Source organism: Choloepus didactylus, chromosome 9 (genome assembly GCF_015220235.1).
Source record: "Choloepus didactylus isolate mChoDid1 chromosome 9, mChoDid1.pri, whole genome shotgun sequence".
Classification (NCBI taxonomy): Eukaryota; Metazoa; Chordata; class Mammalia; order Pilosa; family Megalonychidae; genus Choloepus; species Choloepus didactylus.
Genome location: NC_051315.1, coordinates 9756697 through 9777559, shown reverse-complemented (window position 1 = coordinate 9777559; position 20863 = coordinate 9756697). Strand labels below are relative to the sequence as shown.

The 20863-nt window shown below is 38.5% G+C and overlaps 1 protein-coding gene across 1 annotated transcript in view; it reads left to right on the top strand.

Annotated features, from left to right (window-relative positions):
- CNTNAP5 (contactin associated protein family member 5) overlaps nt 1–20863 on the top strand; it is an 860113-nt gene that overhangs the window by 386054 nt on the left and 453196 nt on the right. Inside the window, 1 exon segment of the mRNA XM_037849799.1 lies at nt 13280–13464. Coding sequence (XP_037705727.1) covers nt 13280–13464 — 185 coding nt within the window.

Here is a 20863-nt window from a genome sequence, read left to right as displayed (position 1 = left end):
AACTCTTTGAAATGAAATAATATATAGAGGAAGAGAGAACTGAAAGCTATTTGTTATTTATTTGTGTATCTATCTCCCTATTTATTCCTTTTAGTAAATCAGACTTTAAAGTAACTGTAGTAGGTTTAAACACACACATACACACACAAACACACATACATGCAGAGAAAGAGAGAAATAAGGCCTGCTTGCAATCTATTTGGTACATTTATAGACGCTAAATTCCAGAGGAAGAACAGAGAGAAAAGCATTTTAATTGCTTCTGTGTTTTTGTTTTTGTTTTTTTTTTTTTTTTGGAGGGGTGGGATGCATGTGTGAGGGGACAACAAAAGCTGGAAGTTTCTTTGCACCCCCATCTCTAGTTAAGGAAAAACTGTTTACGTTATGTGCCCTGAGCATGTCGTGGTGAGCCCCAGACTTGCCGAATGCCAGATGACTTAGTAGGATTGCCTGTTTGGGATACAGCCTCCCACTGTGATTGGGGTCCATCGGAGCCCCTCTCCCCAGAGACAGGTCAGCTTTCACTGCAATCGACTCCCTATCCCAGGGAAAGAGAACTGGGATGGTGCCTTTTTTATGTTATCAAAGGTACTATTGCAGGAAGGGCAAGCCCAGTATAGAAGGCAGGGAGCAGAGTAACCCAAGGATGAAAGGCAAACCAGAAAAGCTCTTCTCTAGGGAAAAAAAAGAAAAGAAAAATAGCCAAGCAGAAGAAAAATTAAAGTGACATTTATTTATTTATTTATTTATTTATTTATTTATTTATTAATTATGAGAATGACTCCCTGCCTCCCATTTGATATATAGTAAGATATAGGGGGTGGACAATATATTTGTGGAAAAGAAATACCATTTATAATAGTAAGGAAGGAAAGACATAGCAGGATTCTGGTTATATGCTCAAGTTGCTTGGAAGACTGGAAACATATCACAAGCTGCATCTTCTTTAGCAATCAGCAAGAAAGACAAAAACTCACCCCAAAAAACTCACCCCAAAAACCAAACGACCAGCAAGAAAGACAAAAACTGACCACAAAAACCAAACAATGTCTTTATTTGGAGGCGTTTCTGAATACTTTCTTAGCCTCCACAGTGCATAGGGGCAATAAAAAAGGGTTAATGGTGAGAACCTCTGGAAGTCCAACTTTAATTAGTAAAATAGACACGTAATGCATTAAATATATGCAAAGGGCACCCTTAGAAGCAGAATCTCACCCTGATGAGAACAGTATGAGGATTTGCTAGTAACCTAATGGGTTGTATAAGCATACCTAAAGAATAATGTATCAATGGACTATCATAGCTTGGGCATATATATACTCATCAGAAATATATGAGGTCCATAAACTGTCCTTCAGTTTTCAGGAAAGTGGAGCAGATGAATGGAGTAGAACACATTAATTGCAAGTGGCTTATACAGCATAATGGACTGTGGGAGTTATTATTTCTTCTCAGCAGTAAAGTGGGTTTCTCTTACTGGTGACACTGTGGGATCTGCCGTTGTCTACTCTGTCCCTGTCAATTAGATTCCCAATTCAGATAAGCTATTCCAACCACAACGTACTGCTTCGATCTTAATAATCCAATGTGGGAAACCAGCTTCAGTTGTAGTATAGCCTGGTGGAAATAGAATAGTAGTGGGATATATATCATTTTGATTGCAGGCATGTGCTTCCTAGCTGTTATTGAGAAAGTTGCACAACCTCTGAGCCTCAGTTTCCTTATTTTTGATCTGGAGCTAATAATAACTGTCTTGGAGAGTTTGAGCACTGTCTCAATTTAACAGGATTGTTAGGACAAATGCCATACAATGAGTTGCTTTAAACAATGGGAATCTATAGGCTCACAGCTTCACAGGCTAAAGGACTTGCTTCCTCCCAGAATGCCAGCCTTCTTTTACTTGCTTGCTGCGATCCCTGGGGTTCCTTGGCTTGATCCCTGGGAATCCTTGGCAGATTCCTTCTGCCTTAGATCCCCAACCATGGCCTGGGGCCCTTCCCAACTGGTGATGATGAAGTAAAACCTCACTTAGTGAATGATTCAGTACTAAGTATATGTTTGGGCTATCTTCTGTACAACTTGGGCATTTCTTTGTCTTTTTTCCTCTTATGACTTTTTCTTCTATCAATTTACCATACTTAAGTGTTTCCTGTACTTATCTGTTCTAAGCAGTCACCCAGGATACTTGTTAGATAACACAGATTTCCATGTCCCTCCCCTAGAGAAACTCTGCCTAGATTAGTACATTAGCTTTTCATAATTCACTGATAACCATCACATCTCTGGAAACACTGAGTAAAGGGCAATGAAAGCAGCTTTGATTTGCCCTTAAAGGGAAAACAGGAATTTAGATTCCACAAGGGTGTTTTGTTGTTGTAACTCCAATATCTCAGACAGAAGCTGCCCAAAGTGGGTGCTTGGGGCAAATTTCAATTGAATGAGTACATTGGAGAAAGAGACTTGAGTTAAAAATCTCAGTACTAGGGTTTTAGCGAGGTCTATGACACGAAGGAGCATTCTAGAGGCTCCAGTACAGAGCTGGGCTAGCATCAGAACCGACACAAATAAATATTAGTTCCATTTGGACTTGCCCTCCACAAGCCCATCATGGCCCCCTCATAGGCCAAGTTCTCACTAACAATGGGGCCTGGATATATACAAAATACCTGCAGTGTGCTACCAACCTATCCAGTCCCAAAGCAATCCTAGGAAGTAAGTAAACACCATTTCCAGTTACAGATAGGAATATTAGGCTTTAAAAGGATTGATCACTTATCTAATTGATGCAGCTAGTTATCTGGGTATATCTAATTTGTTTTTACTGTTATTTGCAGATTATAAAATATGTGTCAATTGTTGACAACTTGGGGAGAAAACTTAAATAATTACAAAGAAGGAAAGAAAAGTCACTCCAAATTCTACAACCCCCTGATTCCTCCTGTAGGCATGTTGGTATATTACATAAAATCCATGTTCTCTCCAATTTCCACACAGCCTCCAAAGTGAGAAGTGATCACACTGCCATGCAAGGTTTAACAAATAATGAAAGAAGAAAGAAAGAAAGAAAGAAAGAAAGAAAGAAAGAAAGAAAGAAAGGGAGGAAGGGAGGGGGGATGGAGGGATGGAAGGAAGGAAGGAAGGAAGGAAGGAAGGAAGGAAGGAAGGAGGTTAATGGCCTTTATAAAGAATCATGCTGAGTAAATTAAGGAGGAACTTTATCCTTCCCTAGCTGATATGGACATTCCTCCAACCAGTTTCTCCTTTAGTGACAAATCCCCAGTGACTGTACATTATCTCATTCTTGACTTTGCAATTCAGAAGTTCCGGCCAAGAGTGATGGGTTCAGCACCATTGTCAGTTGTTGAGGATGGCCCTTGGGGACAAACTGAGGATGCTGTGGTGCTTTTCAAGTGATCCTCTCTGCTTACTCTCCTATTCACTTTATTATGTTACCCCCTTACCACGGCTGACTTGGACAGAATTAGTTCTATGGTGAAATTGAACTAGAGGGTTTCCTTTTGACTACTTTCTTAGGGGAGAACAATTTTTCCATAGCGTCTACTTGAGAAAGAATTTTTTTCTTTCAATCTGTAAGGAGGTTAAAGAGATCCCCCTTACCTCTTTCTGTACACATCATTCAGATCAGCTCTTGGCCGTCTGTCCTCTATAGAATTGCAAAAGCCCAAGCCTGTACATGCAGGTGGACGAACCAAAGAACAGCAGTATTACGTGACCGGAGAACTGTTTTAAGAACTAAACAAGACATCAATAGTACATGCAGGTCACTCATCCTTACAAAAGTTCAGTGACTTTGAACTGAGGCAGAATCTTCCTGTGATTTGTGATGCACGCAGTTGCAGCAAAGTAAGAATCCTGAAATAGCATAAATACTGCAGAACAGGATGCCCTCGGGAGAGGGACAGGAATAAGATTCAGAGTCCAAAGCACTGGACTGCATGATCAACTCATTGTGATATCAGTGGATGTTCTGCACATTTTCACCAAGAGTCAAATAAACATTTAGTCCATTTTAATAAGCCAACTCATTTGTATTTATGGAGTGTTTATTATGTTTCTGGAATTATACTAAATACCATGGGAGTTTTTTTTCAAGTTGCCATATTCTGAGAGCCCACACTAGGCACTATGCCAGACATTTAAAAATATATGTTTCATTTAAATCTCATGGCAATCCTTCAAGCCAAAATGGAAATCAACTTTATAGGTGAAGAAACTGATGGTGAGTGACGTCCAGTGACATGTCCAAGGTTACATAGCTGTATGGTTGTAAACTGGCATTATCGCCCTCCTCAATCCTATCCCATTTCCTTGTCATTGATGGCTGCAAAATTATAAATCCTTATAATATAAGTATATATTAAATACCAGGCAGTCAATATTCATGTGTTAAGTTATGAGAACGGTGAGATTAGGGTGGCACAGAAAATTTCAGGGAGTCTTCATGGGTTAACCTGGACTAATCTGGAGATTTTATTATGAAGGATATAGGAAGACAGGCATTTCAGACAAATATCTATGGGAGAAGGCACACAGCATTTTTCTTAAATGCTGCCCTGAATGCAGTATGAATGGAATGAACAAGTACATTGAGATAGGCACCAGGCTGGCACTGCAGTTGGAGAGATGGGTTTCCCAGTCCCAATTTTCAAATAACTCCCAGTTAGTGAAATCATTATTTCCATTTACCTTCCAGCTGTATGGTACCAAATAAAAATAAAATGCCAGTGTATCATCAAAAACACATAACATCAAGGTCTTGAGGTGGCATTTTCTAATATACCAGTCACAGAAGATGGATGTTAAAAAAACGGATACAAAGTCTGATCCCTAGGTCTTACTTGATCAATGGCTCTTAAATCTAGTGAGTGTTTTTATTCAATAAAATTTAGAAATTTCTTAATGAGTATATTCATGTTTTTCAATGCTTTACTGACTGAAAGAGATTTGCTCTGCTTGGGGTTAAGCCTACTACTAATTACATCACTTCTTAGTTCCTTATATTTTTTGGAGTGTCTCACTTGGGTACTTAGGAAACCATTCTTTAGCCCTGCATATTTCAAAGCAAGGGTGGAAGGGGGTACCTTTACAATAAATGCTAAGCTAAGGAAAAACACTTGAGGAGATGATACTTGCCTTTTCATTCTCCATCACTGCCTTCCCTCTTACTGTTGCCCCTTTTTCTTTTCCTCTGATGTCTGCTATCCTATTAGACAAAATCTTTTCTAGCACCTTCCATTCCTACTGAGCTACATAGTTGGGTGGGGATGGTGAGAACATAAGAAATGTGGGAGGGTGGAGTCTTCCTTTTACTTCTCCAGTAAGAGTAGTGGAAACAATATGAACTTTAAATCATACATTTTAGTATTATAAATATAGACTGACCACAACTATGGAAAATAATAGATAAGCACTATGTGCTAGGCTCCAAGCTTATTTATTTTTTTCCTATCAGTAAGGCACGTAACCTCTTTGAGACCGATTTCTCAGGGTTATGCACAGGAATAATTGAAATAACATATTTAAAGTGCTTGTCTCCTGGGAGAAACTTGGTTAAATGGAAATGCACACCAACACTGATAATCTGATAAATGAAGTTGGGAAAGTAGATTCCGAGGAACAGATGGAACCAAGTATGGGTAACTTCCATATGAGTGGCTTCCTATTTCATCAGTAGTAAAACAAGTCCTTCCCAAGAGGGACTTTTTTGGCTGAAATACAGTCTGCAACACGAGAGTTTCTAGCCCCACTTTCTAAGGCTCTCCAAAATTCATAAATTTTGAAAGTTAAAAATGGCGTCTACGTTTGAACGATAAAGATAGGACCATGTAAGAAGACTTAATCAAACTAGGCTTCGAGTGAAAACATTATAATAGAGGCACGCTTATTCAGAAAATGTCAGCTGGAAGACTAAAAAAATAGACGTTTATCCACAGTGCATTGGGGGAGGGGGAGGGGATGTAAAGATTAATTCAGAAATGTTTTACAAACATTTCAAGCATCCCATAAAAATTGTTATATGCCCCACAGCCTTGGGTAGTGCTTATATTGTTTCATTTTAACTTATCTCATACAATACAAAAAAAAGTTTTTTATTTAATTCAAAATTAGTTTTTATTCCTCCTAATACATTCATTTCTGGCTGCTTTTGTTGTCTGGTTGTTATTGTAGTTTTTTTTTTCTTTCACGATTGCCTATGGGAGTTTCTATCTTTCCTTCATAAATTGGAAGCTGTTTCAAAATCGTAGTTGAAACTCAAATGCCACTGAGATAAAATTTATTATCTATCTTCCAGGAAAGACTTACAAAATTGAGTTTGATAATTTCTTGGAAACTAATTTTTCATTGTAATTTCTAATAACATATCTAGTAAGATGGAGCATTTGCTAGCATACTAGTCCTCCTTCATTTTAAAGCCTTGTGTAGATACAATTCCAAACAAACATCCTTTTTGAAGAATAGCAGATATCCCTTGTTTTCCAAATAATTTAACCCATCCCCCCAATTTTCATTCAACTTGTTTTAATGCAAGATTTCTGGGTATTAGCATGGGATAACTAATTGGATGAACTTGAAACTCCATGGAGACTGCCCCTTTTCTGTCAGTTAAAAAGTAATTTGTAATATGAGAGATCTTCATTAATTTCCACATATAGATTTATAGTTGTCAGAGAAACAGCTCTATAGGATGCATATTGTTTTTCAATTAATTATATTTATTTTCCCCATTACCAAAGATAGTTAGGCTCACTCTAAAAACCATACAAACAAAAAGGGTAAAAGAAAATCAAAACATCTCTTATTATCTTGGTCACTACTGAGTGTACTTATAAAATAAATACTTCATAAATATTAGTGTGATGGCTATATAACATTCTGTCTGGTGAATCTCACTAAGTTTACTAAAAATGCCCTTTCTCTTTCCAAATTATTGGGCATAGGGTACCCCCAATTTTTTGTTCACTAGGCATTTTTTAAATTCAGTTTTATTGAGCTATCTTCACATACCATACAATCATCCATGATGTACAATCAACTGTTCACAGTACCACCTTATAGTTGTGCATTCATCACCCCAATCTATTTTTGAACATTTTCCATACACCAGAAAGAATCAGAATCAGGACAAAAAATAAAAATAAAAAAAGAACACTGAAATCACCTCTGCCCACCATCCCACCATATTTTTCATTTAGGTTTTGTCCCTATTTTTCTACTCATCCATCCATACACTAGATAAAGGGAGTGCGATCCACAAGGTTTTCACAATCATGCTGTCACTCCTTGTAAGCTACATTGTTATACAATCATCTTCAAGAGTCAAGGCTACTGGGTTGGAGTTAGGTAGTTTCAGGCATTTACTTCTAGCTATTCCAATGTATTCAAACCTAAAAAGTGTTATCTATATAGTGCGTAACAATGTCCACCAGAGTGACCTCTCGACTCCATGTGAAATCTCTCAGCCACTGAAGCTTTATTTCGTCTCAATTTGCTCCCCCTTCTGGTCAAGAAGATGTTCTCAATCCCACGATGCTGGGTCCAGATTCATCCCCAGGAGTCATATCCTGTGTTGCCAGGGAGATTTACACCCCTGGGAGTCAGGTCCCACATAGAGGGAAGGGCAAGATGGCTTAGGTAGAGAGAGGATCACTAGGCATTTTGAAATATTTTTCAAATTTCATTTTGTTTCCTTAGGGAATATTTCCAGAAAGTAGGTAGTTTAGTTTCCTAGCTGTTAAAACATACCATCAAATGGGTTGGCTTAAACAGTGGGATTTAATATTGGCTCCTGGTTTTGAAGCTAGCAGAAATCTAAAATTGAACTGTCATCAAGGCGATGCTTTCTCCCGGAAGACTGTGGTGTTCTAAGAATGGCAGCAGGGATCCCTGGTGCTTGGTGTTTCTGTCACATGGGTGTGCACATGCTCACGTCTTCTCCTTTTTGCTCTGGGTTCCATTGACTCCCAGCTTTTGGTGGCTCCCCATGGCTTGTCTCTCCATCTGACTTTCACTCTGCCTTAAAAGACTCCAATCATCTGTATCCAGTTTGGCTACACCTTAACTGAAGTAATGTCTTGAAGAAATCTTATTTTCAATGGGTCCACACCCGCCAGAATGTGACCCAAGACCAAGAACTTGTCCAAACCAGGTACACAATTCAGTCCACCACAGTAGGTTACTGGGTAAAAAGTTATGAATGTTTTTAAGGTCCTCAATACTTATTGACATATATTATTTCAAAATGATCACTGGGATTTAATTTTGCATTATCTTTGGGCACAGTAAAAGAATTGGCTAAGTAAATGAATGATGTAAACAAGGAACAATGCTAATCCACCTTTGAGGAAGGGTAAACACATGACTTTAAGTCTTCATAAAAATTTCATGAGCTTTTTGCATGAAATGATGTGCGTTAATTTCATTAACCGCAATGAGAGAGAAGTTGCTACACTTTATTTGAGGAAAATGCACATTTTTCTTCCCATAAGGTCTTAAAATTATGAGGAACATAATTTTGGACTGGATGATGGTAGCCTACTTTCAGAGCCAAATATAGGAGATCAGAGAAGAAGGGACTACTTTTAAAATCTTGAGGAAACTAAGGCTGAGGTGACAAGGGTGGCTTGGCTCCCTCCTGTCCAGATGTCTGGCCCACCTGTGTGGTGGTAGAGATTGGTGGTAGTGGGTGAAGGGAGAGTACAGAGGCAGCAACCTCCTTGGAAATCTAGTACTAGAAGTTCCAGGATTAACATAACTATCCCAATCCATGTGTTCAGAGAACTTTGATCTAATCAACCAAAAGATTGCCTCATCCAACTTAGTAGTAGTTTGTATTACATTTGAGAGTTATGCACCTTGTTTCATAATCAAAAAATATCACCCAAGGATTGTCAATTAGTAGCCACCTAAAACCAAAAATTACATGTAGAAATGTACCTTGTACCATGAAACAGAATAAATTCCCAAATTAAATGAAGTAGAAGAAAACTTGGAGAATTCTTTAATGAGCTCAGAATGGGGAGAACCTTTTAAACTATAACAAAAATTCAGGAGTCTTAAGTGAAGAGAAAAATAAATTCTTAAGATAAAAAAGTGTCTGAGTGTTAAAAAACAAAACAAAACGAAATGGCGAAGTTAAAAGAGAAATGAAGAACAGCAAAAAAATTACACCCAAAACTCATATCACAGAAAATACCTAAATGCAAAACAATAAGAAAATTGATAGAAACAATAGGCAAGAGATAAGAGGAAACTTTTTTCAGAGAAAGAAATAGAAATGAAAAGATTGTCAATCTCGTTCATACCAAGGGAAATGAATCTTCTAACCACAAATACAATTGTTTTAAACAATAAACTTTATTTTTGGAGTGATTTTAGGTTTACAGAAGAGTTGTGCAGAAAGTTTACATATGCCCCCAATCTGCATAGATTTCCCCTATTATTCACATTTTGCATTAGTGTGGCACATTTTTTTAATGGATTAACTGATGTTGATACAGTAGTATTAACTAAAGTCCATGGTTTACTTTAGGGTTCAATGTTGATGTTGTACTGCTCTATGGGTTTTGACAATATGTAATGTTGTATATCCACTGTTACAGTGTCATGCAGAATAATTTCACTGTCCTAAAAATGTCCTCAGCTCCACCTGTTCATCCTTCTCTCGTCACCCTCCAATCTTTGCCATCTCTTTAGTTTTGCCTTTTCCAGAATGTCATGTAGTTGGAACCGTACAGTACGTACACTTTCAGACTGGCTTCTTTCACTTAGTGATATGCATTTAAGTTTCCTCCATATCTGTTGGTCATCTGATAGCTCATTTATTTTTAGCACTGAATATTATTCCATTATATGGATTACCACAGTTGGTTCATCCATTCACATATTTTGTTGGCCAGTCTGTGAGGAAAAGGCACTCACACAATCTGTTAGCAGGGGCTTAAATATGCATTTATGCTTACAGATGGCAATTTAGCAGGGTCTATCAAAACTACAAATGTGGCCTCCTTTACTTCCTATTGGAGAATGTGTGCTATAGATATGCTTGCCCACGTGCAAAATGGTCTTTATGTGCAAAGTATTTCAGCAGTTTTAAATATCAAAAAGAGACAAAAAACAGCCTACACAGAATCAGTAAGAAACTGGTTAAATCTAATATCATATCTATCATTCAATGGAATGCTATGCAGCTATAAATATGGTTGAGAAAGTTCTTCATGTTTGCTGAAGTAAGATTTTTAGGATCTATTAGTGACAAAGAAAAGGTCTAGAGAAATGTGCATCATATTTTGCCATTACAGTGAAAATTTAAATGGGGATAAATAAAGAATATCTATTTTTGCTGGCTGCCATATGCCCAAAAATTTTCTGGAAGCGTAAAGAAGACAATAAGAGTAATTAACAAGAGGAGAAACAGAACTGTATGGATGGTGGACTGGGATGTGTTACTCTAGCCAAAAAGTTAAATAAAAATTGTAGTCAGCATAATTAAACGCATCTTTTGAAACAGGAATCATAGCATGGGCAGATGTTAAAATATTTTTAATCATTATTATTGGCTCTATTAGTGAACTCAGTGGAACATTAAAGCTCGTACACACATGCACACACACAACACAAATAAATTGGGGGAGGAAAGCATGTGATTCCTTCCATTTTTTTTCCTTTTGTGACATACAGCAGTTTTGAATTTTCAAGTCTTTCATCTTTTAGACTTATTATTAAGAAATCATTGTATATTTCCTTTCCCCCTCTTAAGAAGAAAAAAATATACTTGCCCATCAAGTTTAAAATGAAAACCCCAATATTAAACCTGTCTCGATATTACCTAGAAGCAACAATTTTATAAGGCAAACTAGATTTCCTTTAACCTTTCATTAGCACCTGCACTAATCTTATTTTATAAATAAAACATATATATGGGTGCATGTGTGTATATATATATATATATATATATATGTGTGTGTGTGCATATGGAAGTGTGCGTGTGTGTGTGTGTGCAGAGAGAGAGAGATGGCAATGTGCTCTTGGTTTTGTCTCTGATCTCACGACTGATACCGGTTTTTACCCACTTGCTCAAGCAAGAAACCTAGAAGTCATCCTTGGTTAAATCTTCCCTTTATTTCCCATCCCCCACATCCACATGACTTCCAGTGGCATCTAAGGCACCACATGCTAACTCCTGATCATCATTCAACATCCCTTTCTGTCCTTCTTGCTCCCTCTTTGCAGAGGCCACCTTGTCTCCCATCTAGGTCAGTTCCTACAGTGACTTAAGCCACCTCCAGGACACTAGACTTGCCTTCTAATCCATTCCTCATACAGCTTCCAGAAGGACCTTTTCTTAAATGTTAGCCTGTATTAGTAATCTTTGTTTTGCTAGTGCATCTGTGGCTCCCCTTTCTCAATGGTAGAATACAAAGTGTATCCCAGCACAGAAAGTCCTGGGTGGTGGACGTTGGACCCAGAGTGGCCAGCCTCTTTTCTGACATTCTGCTGCAGGGAATCCCTCTACCAGTTTCCTGGATGCCTCCAAACCTTGGTGCAGGCTTCTGCTGGCTGTGTGGCTGCTCCTTCTCATGGGCCACTCACCCTAGAGGAGGTCTTAGCAGCCCCCTACCCTGCATTTCCATCACTGTTTACAGCCAGCATGCTCTTTTAATTGATTTATTTATTGAGTGTCCCATCAATGTCTTTGAAGAGGAGGGTGTAGCTTTTAACACTGTGTCTCCTTTATTCATTAGATGGAGTTATAATCAACACACAGAAGATTTCAATACCTAGTTGGAAGGAAGGAAGGAAGGATGGAAGGAAGGGAGGGAGGGAAGAAGGGAGGACAGAAGGAAGGAGGAAGGAAGGAGGAAAAGAAGGAAAGAATGAAGGAAGAAAGGAAGGAGGGTGAGAGGAAAAAGAAAGAAAAAGAAACAAAAATCCTAATTCATTAGTATAATCTGTTTAATCATGAGATGTCAAAGTTGTGAAACAAATAGCAATGAAAAAATCATGGAAATAAAGTCAGCTGTTAATTCACTAGCTCTAGTTTTCCAGTTACTGTAAGTTTGCTTCTTCATCATCACTGCCACACAAAGCGACAAAGTTTCACTCAGAGAAGTAAAATGTAACTTGGGGCCATAAAGGAGGCAGGAGTGAGCAACCAACAGGGGAAATGACAACTCCTACTTTAGCTCCACCCTGCTGAGCAGACTGCTGCAGCCACGCTGGAAAAGCACATCTTAGGAGAAAGGAGACATTTAAGAATTACTAAGGGGACTGAATACATACAATATTCCAAATGTCAAAAAGTTTATACATATGTGTGTATGTAATAATTATTTCCATTGAACTATTCATGCTGCCACTGTTGAGGCAAATCCTGCAGGAAAAAAAAAACTGAAATCTTTTTGACAGAAGGGTGCAGCCAGAAGGGATTGATTTCCATAAATTTGGAGGGGCAGAGGATGGGAACTAGGCAGTTGGATTGACGAACGTGCCTCCCCACGTCAATCGCTCAGATCCTCCCAAGGAGCCTTCCTGAGCTCAACCTTGGCTGACTCCTTAAGGACGACGCTGGCCGTGCTCAAGACTGAGGTCAGGCAGGTCAGATTCGAATCCTGGCTGCACCTCTCCATAGCAGGGTGAACTTGGCATGTCTGCTTAGCCTCACTGTGCCTCAGTTTCCCTATTTGTAAAATGTAGATAGCAATGTTCCCTTAGAGGATTAAAGACAGAGGTTACAAAACTCCCACTTGAGTGAGTAGGCATTCAAAAATGACAGCTGCAATGGCAATATTCTCTCATTTGCTTTTCTCCACAGACTCAGCTAACACAACGTACCCACTCTCTTGCCTTTACTTACCCAAAATTTATTCTTCCTTCAAAACCCAGATCAAGATCTCTCTCTACTGTAGGGCCTTTCCAATGCAAAGAAAGTGCATTCTTTCTAAAAAAGTGATGGTTCCTATTTTCAATATGATTCACGTGACCATCAGGATATAGTGTCTTGTATTTAATTATATAATAACTCAAATCCTGATAACATGTAATTTGGCCTCCAGAGGGTGGGTATATGAGTTAACCTAGAAGGTCATCCTGGAATCTGCGGGCCAAGCCTGTAATTGCTGTGTAGCCCAGCACGGTTCTGGGCTTAGACGGGGGTAAGCAGCCATTACCTTTAGGATGGAGAGTGCTGGCCCTGCTTGCACAACAGCCCAAGGCTGCCTTTGGGCACAGATATCAACCCGTTTTCCTCTGCCCTTTATAGATGACAGCAAACTTCGGCTCAGCAGCAGCGTCCCCTCGGCCACGCTGGGCAGCCTCCTGGATGACCAGCACTGGCACTCGGTGCTCATCGAGAGGGTCAGCAAACAAGTGAACTTCACCGTGGACAAGCACACGCAGCACTTCCGGATAAAGGGTGAGGCCGATGCCTTGGACATCGACTATGAGGTGAGCTGACTCTCCCTGAGATCCTCAGGTCCCTGTGGTGCAAATAGAAAGTGAGGAAACAACAGAGCAATTGAGAGTGGATGCCGGGCCAGGGATGGATTTCAACTGGGGCTTATTCAACTGTGCCCAGGCGAACTACAAGTAAAGGAATTCAGACAGAGAGTCTGGGAGTGAAATGCTTTGGCAGCGACGATCGTATCCCACAGGAGCTAATAGTGTGCATTTTAGAATCAGTTGGTTTCTTTCTACTTTTTTTTTTTCTGCTTGCAGGCTCCCCGACTCACTGTCTGATCTCTTAGTTACATGCAGCTATTCTTTTTCTAAAAACTACTTCCATTAGCTGGGGAAGTGGAAGATACAGAAATCAGAAAGAAACAAAATCTAAAGGAATGTAAACCTGCACTTTAGGCACTAGGCTTTAATCTTCATTTCTCTGCAGACACTTGACTAATACACACTGACAGCTGTTTCTCCCTCATCATCACTGTCCCGAGAGCTCTCTTGCAGAAGAGGTCAGAGCACCACGAAATGAACCAACTTTGCAAAACAAGTTGCACAAAGGTCTGCAAACTGGCAGCCAACACTTGTCATCTTGTGTAGATTAGTTTAATTCAAAAGAGTGTATTGTGCATCTGCAGTACACCAAGCTCTGTGCTAGGCAATAGATACACAGAGATGACCCAGGCAGAGTCTGGGAGTTGGAGAAGGTTGCAGTCTAACAGCAGTGTCAGTCTGGACATGACCCATGGCAGAGCAAGAAGGCAGAAGCCGCAGTGGAGAGCAGAATTGGGCACTGCGGGAGGACGGGGGAGAGGGCACTGGCTCAGCCCAGAAAAACGGCAGAAGGCTTCTGGCAGGAGATGCCACCAAGGCTTGATGAATGTGTAGGTTAGCTGATGAGGAAGGTCAGAAAGTTATTCCAGACCAGGAGAGTATCCAGTTCCAGGGCAAGAAATGTCAAACAGTTTGGTATTTCTGGAGTTGAACACAAGGGGCAGGCAATGGGGTATTGGGTGCAGCTTGTACTGATGCACAAAAGCCTATTCCTAGATTGTCAGGAATGTTGTGAGCTGGCTGCTCAACACAGCCTTTATTAGAAATGCAATTACATAAACTTAGCAATCAAATAAGGCATTTTCACAAAGATCATAAATTTGTCAATTCCTAATTATTTTACATGTTTTACTGCTATCTTGAGGTTTACTATTTACTGTTATCTTGAGGTTATGTCTATTGTATCTCCATGGTGGAAATACTATACAATGTTTTGCCAACTGTGCATTTTCCCAACTCCATGTTCAGTTAGGTTGTGTGAAAGCTTGAAATGAATCATGGGGGAATATTTACACCATGGAAATTGCAAACACTATAATTAGGGCTAAATTCATTTCTCTCTTGATTGTCTAAACCAGGAGTGGAAGCCACTGGCCAAATACAGCTTGAGGTCTGGTTGTGTGCAGCCAGCAGACTAAAAATAATCTTTATATTTTCAAGGGTTTGACAAAACAACAAAAAGTAACAAAAAGAATACGTGACAGAGATCATATGTGGCTACAGATGTAAGAACCCAGCAAAAATCAACAAAAGTGCTCTGTGAGAACCGACTGGTTATATGAAATTAGTAATGAATAAGAGTATAGTATAGTATATTTTATTATTTGCAAATTATGTGCTACACATGCTTTATATGAGTAGAATAGACCTATATTTATTAGATCTATCTCTCTCTAGCCATCTGTTTGTCATGTATCTATCTATTTATCTATCTCTACCCTCCACCCCTGACATATAGATTTTAAATCTTTGCCTGCACAGTCCTGAAGATGAGACATAACATTAGGCAATTCCCAGATAGTGGAGGGCCTTGGGGACTATGTTAAAGAACTTAAACTATTGGGGAAGAAGGGCCACCAAAGGATTTTTGCGGGATAGTGATACGGCCAGTTTGGTTTTAGATGAGTGATTATCAAAGTGTGGTCCAGGAACCATCAGCATCAATAGCCTCTGGAAACTTCTGAAAAATGCAAATACTCAGGTTCTACCCAGACCTACTAAATCAGAAATTCTGTAGATGAGGCCAGCAATTTGCTCTTATAAGCCTTCCAGGTGATTCTGATGTATCCTAATGTGCAAAAACCACTGTTTGGGACACACACTTTGAAGGTTATGTGTAGCTTGGATGTGTGGGCAAGGTAGAGAGGGGGAATTGCTGGGTCAGTGGTAGAAAGCCCTGAAAGGAGGCAACTTCTGTCACCAGTGGTATAGAAAATGAGACAGTCTAGGTGGACAGGAAAAAGTGAAGATGTAAGAGTTGCCTTACTGTTTGAAAACAGTATCAAATCTGTAAGAAAGATCTCTGCTTCTGATCCTAATCCTAATTTAACAGACTGTTGGTAAAATGCACCGTTCACTAAAATGAAAAGGTAGTTTGTCAATCTTTGATTCAGAATGCAAGGTCTAAAAAAAAAGTCGATTTTTTGAGTTGCTGATAACTGGAAGTCTATGCATATCAATCATTCTGCTTTACCTACTTGTTTAACTGATTGAAAATGAAAATAAAAAACAAAAAACAAAACAAAGCATGTGCACACATGGAGTCATCTTGTAACAAAAAGACATCTTCTATGAATTTTAAGACAATGAAAACAACAACAAAAAAACATAGATTTATCTGATCCAATCTTCTCCCTCCAATGGCCTAAGAAATGAAATCTAAAAATTCACTCGGTTGTTTAATTTGAAACTTGTGAACCTCATTTCCCTTAACTATTTTCTGGTCTCTGCATGGGATCACCACTGAGGGATATATAGTGAATGTCAGCATTTAGGGAAATGAAACCCAGTGATATTGCTCAATTTATGAACTGGTGCCCATTCCTTCAGGTCATGTCTGAATTTCCTAGTGCCTTATAAAATGTGCTCCCAAGAAACCCACCTTGAAATGTTCCTCTGATGCAACCTGCATTTGAGAGAATTCAAGCCTCTTCAAGATTGTGCAGCTAGCTTGCCCCAGTGATCATAAAAAGGAAGACAGGCTGATTGTAATGGTGACGTTAGACATAAACTATGCTGGAAAACCAGGGTTACAGGTCAGAAGAAGTCTTCAGAACAACTGAGCTCTCCAGCCTTGAAGAGTCTACTTCAAAGGCTGGAGACAGAAGTCCTGATTCTCACCAATACCTTATCACTAACAAGCTGTAGAAACCTGTGAAATCAAAACTCTTACTTCAGTTAACCAGAAGCAAAAATAGGAACTTGATTGGAAGTAGCAGAGCTAAGCAAGACATCTAGGTCTAAGGTCTAGGTCAAAGATCTATTTTTTACCGATGCTGTCTACTAATCAGGATCTAGGTTATGGATCTGCTTTCTGCCATGGAACTCGATAGACACATAGGAGCCCTGCATGTCACCAGCTAGAGGGATGAATAAATTCTGCCCCTAAGTTTCCAACACCATCATAGCATGTCCTGCAGTATCCTATCACATTTTATATCTGGTTAATCATGTTATGCAAATCTATATTCCTCTTCAAATTTTAGTGTAATGTAGTAATTTCTGGCAAGAAGATGTAGTAGCCTTCATCCTCCTGTTTTAGACTACTTTTAGGATGTTAATTGAGTGATATCATTCCTATGAGGCAACTAGTAGGAAATTTGCCATGCCAAGGCACATGTCGTTGTCTGCTCCTCTTCCAACCAAGAAGGGGACATCAACAAAGGCTCATAAAATCTCCTGTCAAAATATAAGAAGCAGAAAGAATGTACAACCTTTGAATCTCCTCGGGATATTATCCCAGTTCACATCATTCCCCATATGACATTCTCCAAATGCTTCTGGAAAAGACTAAACCAGTTCACTTTCATTCCTAGCCTGGAATAGAAGGACTTTAGAAAAGAGATATTTATAGGACCTTACTGAGATCCCATTTCTGTGAGTTCCAAATAATCTAAGTCTTTTCTTATCTAGAGCACTCAGTGATCCTGTTTTACATAACACCAAAAGTGTTAAAAACATATATTTAAAATAGATGATTTATATATCACTCCATAGATAATGAAAATGCATTTGATCAAAACAAAACATATTTTAATAAGAATTCTTATTGTAAAAATCCAAAATAAACTTTCTAAGCATTTAAGAAGTACATATGTATCCATGTATCTTCAAAATAAGTTTTATGGAAATTTTGAAGAAAGTATGAGATAATTTTATAATCTAAGAGTGTGTGTGGTGAGGTGGCTTCTAAGTATGACATAAGTTCTGGGAACCAGAACATAAAACATATTAAAACTCTTGTTTATATAAAATTGTTTAAAACTCCCATGACCTCTCCCCAAACAAACAAACAAACAAAATGTATAATGACATCATCCCCCACCCCCAATAACCTGGAAAGAGTACTTGCAAAATATATCATAATATTTTAATAAATAAAGTGTTTCTACAAATATTTTTTAAATGACCCTATAGAAAAAATGAGTAAAGGGCATGAATATTTTCAAACACAAACAACTTCCAAATATTCAGAAGATGCTCAGTCTCACTCATAATGCAAAAGAATGCAAACTCATGCTACAATGACATTTTTAACTTACCAGATTGCAAACACCAACAACTTTAAAAAAATTATATTGGTATATGTATTAAAAAATCAGAATATGTCTGCCATTGTTAGGGGCATTGTAATTACTGCAGTATCAAAGCCAGGACAATATCTTTCAAAATTAGAGACACATACTCTTCAACTCAATGATTCTGTTTCTAGAAATTTATCCTAAAGTTATAAGCAAATGTTGCAATGGGGTATATGCTAGGCTATTCCTTTTTGGAATAATAAAATACTAGAAATTTTCTGAAGTCCATCTATAAGAGACTAATTAAAAATGATGGTGAGCTTTATAAGAGCGTGGTTCTGCCCTGGTGCCCCAGTGCCTTTGCACGTATCCATATGGACAAGCTGGCAAAGGCTGGAACCACAGTTTATCTGAGTCTTGGTGGGGTGCCTCATGAACCTCTTGGAACATGAAAGTTTGGAGGCGTGCAAGGAGCTGCTCCAAGGCCATCTCCCACCTATCCTGCAAGACTGTAATGAGACAGTCTCTCCTTGCCTCACAGGTTCTGCTGAAGTGTGAGGCTTTCTGTCCTACCTCCCTTGGGGTAGAGCTGTCAGGGATAAAGCTGCAGTCTAGAATGGGCTCCATAGAAGGGGGTATCCCACAACTCATGTTGAGATATCCAGCCCTTTTTGATTAGGTGTCACTATTTTTGATGGATGGGACATGGACCATGGGACCAGGTATATTTGTCTGATTTTTTTTGCTTTTTATGTAAGTAATAAATTGTATCTAAAAGTGATCTATTTATCTTTACCAGATGAATCAGCCAGGCTTGGAGTTGTCTTCTCTTATGTGGGTGACGGACAAATCCAGACAAAAATATTATGCACCAATTAAAAAGAATGAGGCAGTTCTGTATGTTCTGATATTGAATTATCTCCGAAGTAAACTGTTAAATGAAAAGTAAAATCAGTGCACAGTACAGTGAGAACAGAATTGTGTTTAAAAACAGAAAAGAGGATTGAAAGGGGTTGTTAAAGGCATATATCCCACAGATCAGCACTACAAATAGATAGGTGCTTGCATGATAAACTTCTAAGGTATGACACTGGGATAGAGAGTTGACAACAGAACGGTACATGGGAAAATCTACCTACAGCATAATAGGGACCATAATTAATAGGAATGCCATACTAGGACCACACAAATACCAGGGACAAATAAGTAAGGGCTGAAAAGAACTGTGAGGTGTTTTGGGTCATGATAATTGTTTAAAATGGAAAGTGATGAGGATTGTACAACTAGTGTGAGATATGGATGGATTATAAAAAAAACAGAAAATAATTGAAAGCATGTGTGCACATAGAACTCTCTTAAAGGATATTAAAGAGATGGATAAGACAGATACTCAGAGAATGGTATACAAAGGGGAAGGAAACCTCACTGTTTAATTTATTCTCCCTTTAAACTTTTTGAGTTGTACTACATGTGAAAATATATATCTAAATAAAAAGAAACTGATGGAATGAATCAAAGACTATGTGATATTTCTGTAAGTTGTGTTTCCTCATTTATTTTAGTAATACTTTTTCAAACACATATGTCATCATATAATATATTAATTTACTTATTCTTTAGTATTTATCTTCATCTAGCCACAGAAATTAAGCTTACCACAATTGTGGAGATTCTTTTTCATTTTATTTATTTCTGTAGACATGTCTGACATGTAATACACAATAAATATTTGGTGAATGAATGAACTTTCTTTCTGTGAGTCATAAAAGATAAAGTCATTTTTCCTATAACTTGTTACTGACAGATCCCCTATGCTCAGCGTCCCCCCTCCTCCCCACCCCTTGCTGCCACCTTTCCTTTTGCTTGACATTGCCTGATGGACACTCCTCTCGAACTTAGGCAAGATTAAAGGACTGGCCAGACATAATAAAACTATTTATTTGGTGATCAAAATAACTACAGATCACTAGGAAAACTGTTTTCTAAATCATGCGGTTGTATAATTGCTATCGATCCTTTTTCCTTTGCAAACTCAGTTGCAAGGCTGAAACAGAAGGTGTGCGTGGGGGAAATAAACTGAAGATAATAAAGGGAGGTAAAGGAAAACAAGTATAAAGGGGAAGTGCAGAGGACAAATGGAAGAAGGAAATAAAAATAGTGTCTCCAAAAAAAAAAAAAAAAAACAGCCCTCTGAAGGGAGTGTTATTATCTCCTGACTCACCATCTTCAATTAATCAAGACTCAGACAGCATGAGGCATTTCCCCATGATTATAGCCACCAAGTAACAGAAAGAGGATGTGAGCCATTCAACCAGGCTCCTGATGGAGAATCCTCAGATGTGAGCATCATCTACGGGGCTTATTGTGAGGTCCTGCATGGTTAGATGACTTGGAATCACATGGCTGAGTGTCGTTTTTCCTTGAAGTTTTGAACTTAAAATTGTTGTGATTTTTGGACTTGCTAATTTGGTGTTTCCTCAAGTTTCATAAAGGCTTCCTTTAAATATTTATGGAAAGTAAACTAAATGTACTGAGTATGTTGGAGGGAGTAGTTCAATACTGGTATTATAAGAAAAATATATCTTTTTAAACATGAGCTACAGGAATAAATGATAGCAGTCCTAATTGTTTTATTTTAGGTGCTAATAGGGAAATGGCAATAGGTTTTAATTAGCCTGACACTTCCAGTGGACGTGGTTAATGGGACATCTGGAGACAGACTGAATTTGTGCTAAATTAATATAATCATAAATTAAGTACTATAAAGTTAGTTAGGCCCTACTTAAGTATTTACAGGGCCTGAGATAAAAGTATCTCATGCTACA